This window comes from Rhamphochromis sp. 'chilingali', assembly GCF_963969265.1.
Source record: "Rhamphochromis sp. 'chilingali' genome assembly, chromosome: 14".
Classification (NCBI taxonomy): domain Eukaryota; kingdom Metazoa; phylum Chordata; class Actinopteri; order Cichliformes; family Cichlidae; genus Rhamphochromis; species Rhamphochromis sp. 'chilingali'.
Window position 1 is genome coordinate 36469724 of NC_137941.1, and position 9113 is coordinate 36478836.

A 9113-nucleotide genomic window follows, 5' to 3' on the forward strand; every position below is an offset into this window, starting at 1 on the left:
TTAGCTTCACAGCTCAGGTTTGCAGCACATCTTCTCCAACTATTCCTCAAGATTGCTTCAAAATCAGGTAAAAGTAGGCTCCTTGGAAGCAAAACACAAATAAATGAAAGGTGGTTCAAGACTCTTGCTCTACTGTATAACAGAAAAAAACAGGGAACAGCGTTAGATGCATGACATCAAAATCCCTGCAGCCCTTCCAGGAAACACGGGAGGTTATCTTTCTCACAAGCTTCTCAATGAAGAGGTGATGTTGATATTCTTAGATCCTTCCCAGCAGGGGGACAAAAGGTGGCACGTCTATCCAGGAGGTGAAGATACACGAGAAGCATCTACCCAGTGAGAGACACACACACACACACACACACACACACACACACACACACACACACACACACACACACACACACACACACACACACACACACACACACACACACACACATATATAGATAGATAGATAGATAGATAGATAGATAGATAGATAGATAGATAGATAGATAGATAGATAGATAGATAGATAGATAGATGTACCATGTAAGGAGAAAGCTCATGAGGTGTCCAAAATGAAAAGAGTCCATTCTCTGAGGAGCATCACTGTATTTAGCAGAGGCAATGTTTTGATGCACAAAGTTAAAACATTTTCCACAGTTGAGAGGAAAACAGAGAGGGGTGACTAAATGTAGTGCAGAAACGCTGACATCGACGATGTTGGTTAGACAAATTTTAAAGTACAGACCTGTGAAAATAGCAATTCAAGGGAAAAACAGGGTTTGCATTTGTAGGAGCAAAACTGAAAGTAATGATCCATAATACCCACATAAGTGCCTAAAAAGCAGAGCAGCAGTACTTTATTTGAAATGATAGAAAGTAGGAGCATCAATTAGAAATGCATCTGATTCTTCATATTGTAAACTGGGCTTTGAGAACTTGGACCCCAATACAACTAATAGCACAATGTCTTTGTAAAATACAGACGCACAAAGACAAACGAGACAAGAAGCCCTGGTGTCTGTCTACGGGAGGTGGCAGATGTTAGATTTGTATTGTTGATTGTCATTTATGCTTAGAAATATTTACTTATATATGCTTAGAGTTTTGTAATTAGTTGTAGATTGGTAGAGGTTTTGATCCTTGATAGTCTGCAAACTTTGTGTGTATTAGACAGAACTTTGGGAGCATGAGAGGTCATACCGTGTCTTATTATTTTATGGTAGGATTAACGTAGTTGCGTCTGTTCTAGTCTAAGTGCTCTTTGTTTAGATGAACTGCAGGATTTCCTCACCGTGTTATCTAGGATGAACCATCTAGGGTGAGGGGGAGGCTACCCTCTTCCTGACCAAGGATGTTTGACCCTTTGATCAGCAGTACACACACACACACACACACACACACACACACACACACACACACACACACACACACACACACACACACACAGGCAAGGTACTCTTTGTTTGTATGTAGACGTCGTATGTTAATGAACCTATGCATATTCATGTAACCTCAATAAAAGGACAGTGTATGGGAGAACGGACGAGAGCTACTGGGGTCAAGCGAAGGGACGGCGCTCTGTCCAGTCTCTCCCGTGCACGAGTACCATGAAGAAGTTTGCCTACTTGCGTCTTGCTTGCAGTGTAATTATATTGTCTTAACGTTCCAGCGAATAGGTTCAAGCTACAAACCTATCATTAATTGGTCCTTCGATGCCGGAGCCCTGGAATCGCATTCACCGAGGGGAGGAGAGGCATGCTGAAAGACTGACGTCAGCCAGGAAGTTCCTGTGGATTCGCGGTCTGTCTTTTCTCCTCGATGAATGACGGTCGGCGGGATTCGGGCTGATATTACACTCTAAGCAATGCCAAGTAAGTTTAAAGAGGCCGACTCTATAACCGTGTGGTTGTGCAGTCTCCGCCACTGTGTGAGGCGTTGAGAAGAGCCCGACTCTATAACCGTGTGGTTGTGCAGTCTCCGCCACTGTGTGAGGCGTTGAGAAGTTCGCTACTTTGTGGAGCGATACCCGGGTTCCTCGCTACTTTGTGTGGCTAGAGGTGAGTTCTCCGCCACTTTGTGGGGCGTTGAGAAGTTCCGCGGGGTCCAGACTGTGCTGGACGATAGGCCTATTTTGTGTTGTTTTTGTTGTCGTCGTTGTTGTTGTTGTTGTTGTTGTGTGGGTGTGTGCGGAGCAGAACATGTGGTCTGTGACACCGACTGTTGTTGTTATCATGGGTTTCTAAGCAACCAAGAGTGAGTCGGAGGGAGACAGATGTTTGTGCTGGACTTTGCTCCTGGCAGCACAAAGTATTTATGTAAAAAAGAGAGGGAGCGACGGCTCCACAGCTGCGTGGGTTCACGCGAGCGCGGTCACGCGGGTTTCACGCGGACCTGAGCCGTGCGGTTAATCGCAGGCTTAAAAATGGAAGAGATTAAAATGTTAGAAGTTTTCAGAAAACACACCAGCCTTGAAGAGCGTGTGGAGAAGGCCAGCCCACATCAGCAGCTATGCTCTGGTGGGTGGCTGTCCCCCCACCCCTTGCTGACACAAAACGTTAACTCTTCAGCCTGTGTGCCAGACCATAGACGTAATTGAGGTGGATAGTTGTTAAAAGTCATCTACATTACGCTTGTGGTTGCTTAAATTCAGTACAATGACATGTGAGGTGAAGTGATATAGATAAATATTTAAACTAATGAAGTGCATAGAGGCACTTGACCTGTGTGGAAGACTGTCGTCTTATTATGAGCCATTGTTGAGATGTAGAGCACACCTGTGAAAACAACTAATATGCTGAACCCTGTATGAAACATCTAAAAGTACATGATGGAGAAGCTGAGTTGAATATGAAAGTGTAAGACTTTGCCGCTGTGGGCAGAGCAACTACTGTGTGATGTCGCGTTGCAGTTTTGTTTTTGTTTTTTGAGCTGATGAGCAAGCTACACATTATCAGATCAAGAGCTGTCTGAGAACTACTCAAAGAGAGGGAAACAGAGAGTGTGCAGCGTTTCCATGAGCAGTTTTTCTGCACCTTGACTCGTGTGTGTGTGTGTAGCATCAGCATCATGTTTTTGTTTATTTGTTTTGTTGGATTAAAAATAATTAAATAAACTGGTGATCATGCTTATGGATCACCATGGCACATATCTCCAGCCATATGGTTTATTTATGCAGATGAAAAAGTGAGTGTGAATGTGTCTGACATCACAGTGTTTTTGTGCGCTGTGTAAAAGTAATTGCCTTTGATTGTGAGTGAGAGCGGTGATTCTGCAGGTCACCAGCTATTGTAACGAAAAAAAAAGAAAAAAAAGAGTGAAAAAGAAAAATAATCATAGGAAAAAGGTTTTGTGTTGATCAGCCAAAAACAACTACAATTTCATTTTCTGCTTTTAAGAAAGGACTGTTCACAAAAACAGAGAGAGAGAGATGTGTGTTGATTAAGCAGTGATGATAATAATGAAAATGTCTTAGTTTGTCACTTTCAGGTGAAAAGCAGACCTGAATCAATTTTCCACATGCAGCAGTCGGAAGAAAGTTATATTTTAACATCATTGGAAACATGCAGGCCAAGTTTCTGGCTGACTTATTTACAGCGCCATGTGTCTCTCAACCTCACAAGCAAGCAAGCTCTCACCCCTCCCTGAAGACAAGGAATGCAGCTCCAAAGCAATAACATGATAAAGAGACAGCATCAAGTCCTGAGCAAAAAAGTCCCAACAAGCAGCAGTAATGTGGATAAACAGCAGCAGAAGAAGAAAGCAAACCCATCTTCCTGTCTGATTGGTTGAATTTCACGGAGGGGCGAGCAAGATGGCAGCGTGAAGAGGAGTTTTTGTTTGAGTTCTCAGCACGAGACACTTATTTGACGTCTTTCTGGCCTTCGGGACTTTTTTGGAGATCAGCGCGCTAAACTTGCTGGATCTGAGGCCAGGGTCTGCGGCGGCAGCATGTTGAAATGCTCAAAAAGGACTGAGTGACTCGGGCAAGCCACATGCGGCTAGCATGCTGGCTAGCGACCATAGCTACATGAAAGAAATGGACCCTTCATGATGCGTTCAACGTGCCGGCGCTGTGGTGGGAAAGGCTCCATCATAAACACGCCCTGCGCCCTGTGCAGAGGTTCAGGCCAAGAAGAAGAAGACGATGACTTCCAAGCCCAAGAAGGTCGGCCTCAGCGTGGGCGAGCTGATTGTGAAAGCCGTGGCCGCTCTCAAGAAGGCTCTGGCTGCCGGAGGCTACGATGTGGACAAGAACAAGGCCCGTGTCAAGACCGCCATCAAGAGTTTGGTGGCGAAGGGCACTCTGGTGCAGACCAAGGGCACCGGGGCCTCCGGATCCTTCAAGATGAACAGGGTTACTGAGACCAAAGCTAAGACGCCCGCCGCGGCCAAAGCCAAGAAACCGGCAGCAGCTGCTAAGAAGTCGCCCAGGAAGGCAGCAGCAGCAGCACTTCAGCCACTAGCACGAAGTCAACCGCATCAGAGGACAATAGTGAGAGTGGCTGTGACTTCACTGTGCATGTGAAGAAAACGTTTGGGAGAACTGAACAGTTGGAGTTTGACATTTGCCACCTGTGGAGTAAAATGGCAAGAAGAGACAGTGGGACACAGGACAAAGCTGAAGGAGAACTGCCGGCTGTTGGACTGTTGAAGTGGGAGAGGACAACAGAGTGAGAAGACTAGGTGAGAACACATAGGAATTATTTAATGTGGGAAATCAAAATTTGGGTTAGCAAACCTGGGGAAAAGAAAACTGACTGCTTAAGTTGGAAAATTGAGACGGAGTCTGAAACATTGCGAAAATAGAAACATATACAAAATCACACACACAAGCAGAACATGCATTAACCCTACTAACAATTCCAAACACAAAATGACTCATGAAGACTCATAGCACATTAGTTAAGAAATGATTAAATAATAGCAGAGAAGTGTGTAGGAAAGGCAGCTTTAAGAACATGCTCTGCTGGAGATGCAGCTCCACAGACATGCATTAGACCTGCCTAATAACACAAACACATGTAATGAAAATTAGCTTGTTATCTTTCATCAGTGTTAAATTAGTGTCAATTTAGCAGACACTTGTTATCAAATACTGAATTTATCCTAAAAAAAAAAAAAAAAAAATTGACTCTCCAGGTTGCAGGACAACAGTTTAACTTTTGTGGGAAAAAAGATCCTGGTTTGACCAACCAGTGATCAGACAATAAATTTAGTTGTTAAAATGGTAAATTGGGAGAAGCTTCCTGCTTGATTGATGCAGCACATGTAATTTACTGTATGAGGGAAATTGTCTTTTGTGATACTATTTTGTACATGCTTTCCTGTCGTCCTGTCAACTTAGTGGGTTAATAGCTGATATGCAAATTAGTTGATTGGTTTTAGATTAATGAAAGGTGACTGAATTCTAGCACGAGTGAATGAGATGTGTTGGAGTTGTTGTGTGTTGAGTGGAGACTCCAAAACACTGAGTTTCCTGCTTTGATGTGCGAGTGAATCCTGTATTTAGATACACAACTCTGAATACGTCTGAACAAACTTCTTTTGTGAAGTGCATGACAGCATGTCACATGTTTTATGATGAAGGGAAAAAAAGGAAAACTGAATAAAATAGATCTGTGGCCTAAATGAGTGAAGAGCACAGACCTGGTAATTAAACTCATAGCTAATAAGACATTAGGCTTATGTTGTGAGTGGTGCAGCTGATGGTTGATTTGGAGTGAATCTAGCTGATGATTTTTCTTTTGTTGTGAAGTTGAGCCTGCCAATTAGTATGATGGTATGATGAACCATGCTAATGGTATGATTTACCCTCCTGAGATGAGGAGTTTGTGTCATGACTTAACAAGGCCTTTTTATTTTGATACTTTCACAGTGCACTGAGAGTTTGGTTTGATAATCTCTGTTATTTTTTATTTTTCATTTTTGAACAAGCACTGATTTTTGCTTGTGAATTTCTTTTCTTTGAGCAGATCTGCAAGTCGGGAATTAAAAGCGTTACACGTCGTCAAGACAATTGTGCCAAGTGAGTTCTCCACATTTAAATGGACTCTGGAGAAAGCCACTTATTTGGGACAATTATTAAATGACAGTCCCAGTCCAAAAGGATTCAGCGATGTAATCCAAACTAAAGTTCTTCTTTTTCTTTTTGAAATGACGTCATTTTGCTGAGAGTGGAAACTAAATGCGACGATAGGTTCCACTATCAGCAAAGAAAGAAAGAATGAATGCATGAATGAGTGAGTGAAAGGAAAACAAACTGACTGACTGGTAAAAGCTGACAAAAGCTGACAAGACTTTACTGATGTAACACGACTGTGTGAAGTTGACCCCCGCCTGGCAGAGGTGCAGATGAGTCTGTGTGTGCTTCCCTTTACAGAAGCAGAAAGATGACAGCAACACTTGAGGTTGCGTGATGATTTAACATTTTAAATGACATTTTCTGTGTCTGTGAATTTACTATGTGTGTGTCATTCACTAGCTTGTGTGCTCACAGAGATAACTGTGACAAAGTATGCATACGCCTGCGCAAGCGCTAACATTTGCATTTTCGTTTTTACAGCATTACGGTTCTTCATGTGTTTGATCATGTGATTTATAGGAATACTGGCTAATGTTTCTCTACTACAAGATTTCTGGGTTTATGTGTGAAGAAAACTGTAGTTACAGGCTATATGTTGATGGAGAAATTAATATAGTTTGAGACATACTGTGATGAGACCAGTGTTACTTTTTCCACAGCGAGTGTTAACTTTATGGTGTTTTATGGCACCTCTGGAATGTGGATGGCCGACGCCTGCCCACCAGGATAGTCAATGTGTATTGCTAATGTTTGTTTTTCTGAGACTGCATTTAGAAGATTCAGCTGAAGCGGACAAGTGACATGGGTACAACAAATAAGAGATTACGATAATTATGGAATAGTTTATTATGGGCTCATTTGCTGGCCACTTTTGAACCCATAATAATAATATATGAGTGGAGTGACTTTGCTTAAGAGAAGTCACTGATTACATTAATGTTAACAGAGTACATGGGATAATCCATGTCTGAGGTGAATTAGGGTAATAGTTGTAGTTACTGATTTGAGAAAACCTGCACATGACACTTGTCTTGCTGATGTTGAATGCTTATTACTCTTATGATACAATTGTTTACAGGTATGAAGTTTGATTTCACTTCCAGATTTTGCTTTCCAGGCCGTGATGGTGTGTATGCAGGCTCCTGGGAGAGCCAGGTGTTCAGCAAACTTAATATGCAAGACACGCTAACATCTTTTATTGCTGGGTTACGGAGCTACTCCAGAGGAGATGCCCTGATGTTGCCTGGGACATGATCTAGCTAATCTTTTTCTTTAAGACAGGGATCCAGGTTTGGTGAGTTGACGCATGGGAATGTCCATGCGTCAAGAGGTGGAGTGCAAGGATTAACATTAAACAATGTTTACTATTATTGTTGCAGTGATTTGTGTGATTAGCCGTTTATTTACAAGTATTAAACCTATGCAAGTGGTGCATCCATGTTCAGATGAGGCTTTGATGGCCTATAAGTGAAGTTCACTGAACTAAAGAATGTGGTTTGATGATTGTTGACATGCTCTCCAAATAGAAGTTTTTCTTCTTAGCAAGGAAATACAGGTGCAGCAGTAATCTCCTGAGAAATCTTCAGAGGCCCAGTGAGAAGCGTGAACCATTCCAGGCATAGCTGACAGCCAGGCAGTGGTTGAGGTCAAAGGTCAAGCTGGTTGGGGCCCATCATGAGATCAGACCTTGGAGCCACAGCAAGGACCATGAAACTTCGTCCACAAGATGGGAGCTGAGGCCAGGAGAGAGGCTTCAGGAGGATCAGAGATCATCTTCAGCACAGCAGACATCACACAGAGGGCTGTGCTACTGAGCTTCCAGGAGATTTTAAATAAAATGAAAGATTCAATATTGACGCTGAGGAAGACAACTAAGGTGTACGACGTGCTCTGCCTTAAACCTTCAGCAGCGTTGGAACATGAAAACTCGTGGGATGAGGGGAGCGTGCCAAGCTCCATCGACAGCGCAGAAGGAGTTCGAGGATGACATCATGATTCTGTGAAAGCACAGGAACCAGAAGCTATGGTGGTGATGACAGCAGTTTCCTATGAACATCACCTAATGCTGTGCCACTGTACTGTGCATACGATGACACTCTGAAGGCTGCTGGGATCATAACAGCAGTAAGATGACGGAACCCAGCACCCTTTCCACAGAGAGCTTTTCTGCAGAGCGTGGACAATTAAGGAGTCATAAATATCCCCCTCACAAGACGAAGGTCTGAAGTCAGGTGATGGGGGCTGGTAAGAGGCCATAAAACTAGAGTGCTGAGAGGTCTGCAGCTTTGGAAATAGCTGAGACCCATGTTGACAAACAACAAAACCAACTGGTATGTTTGAATGTTTATTCTACATACATTTGGACTCTGGTCCTATGGACAACGAAACAACTAGAAGAGACATTCATGTCGCCCTGCAGAACTCAAACCACTCTGCAGAGAGACATGTGATGTGCACACCTGGAGGAAGCACCACCAAGCTGAGATGTTTTTGGAAATGTTATCTTCTTATTTTCACTATTAAATTAACAATTTGTTTGTTTGTGGGATGCAGTTTGCCATGAGATGAGATCAATGAGGAATGGGATAACTGCTAATACATTTGTTAAACTGTGTACCCTTTCAGTAATTTAGGGTGATTTGACATATGCTGAGTATAAAAAGGTTTGCATTGAAACTGTCAGACATGAGGTATTCATACCTGGGAACTTTTCAAGCATAAAGGTCAAAAAGGGGGGAAATGTTAGATTTGTATTGTTGATTGTCATTTATGCTTAGAAATATTTACTTATATATGCTTAGAGTTTTGTAATTAGTTGTAGATTGGTAGAGGTTTTGATCCTTGATAGTCTGCAAACTTTGTGTGTATTAGACAGCACTTTGGGAGCATGAGAGGTCATACCGTGTCTTATTGTTTTATGGTAGGATTAACGTAGTTGCGTCTGTTCTAGTCTAAGTGCTCTTTGTTTAGATGAACTGCAGGATTTCCTCACCGTGTTATCTAGGATGAACCATCTAGGGTGAGGGGGAGGCTACCCTCT

The 9113-nt window shown here is 42.7% G+C and overlaps 1 protein-coding gene across 1 annotated transcript; it reads left to right on the plus strand.

The window, feature by feature from the left end:
- The first annotated feature begins 1039 nt into the window (after positions 1 to 1039).
- LOC308410156 (histone H1-like) lies at positions 1040 to 8126 on the plus strand. Its single transcript, XM_080903319.1, has one exon. It carries the CDS (start codon positions 4136 to 4138, stop codon positions 4514 to 4516), a length of 381 nt encoding a protein of 126 aa, XP_080759445.1. The 5' UTR covers positions 1040 to 4135; the 3' UTR covers positions 4517 to 8126.
- Positions 8127 to 9113: the final 987 nt, after the last annotated feature.

Bases quoted from the DNA above. Each gene is read 5' to 3' on its own strand.
- LOC308410156 (XM_080903319.1), top strand. From the start codon at position 4,136: ATGACTTCCAAGCCCAAGAAGGTCGGCCTCAGCGTGGGCGAGCTGATT.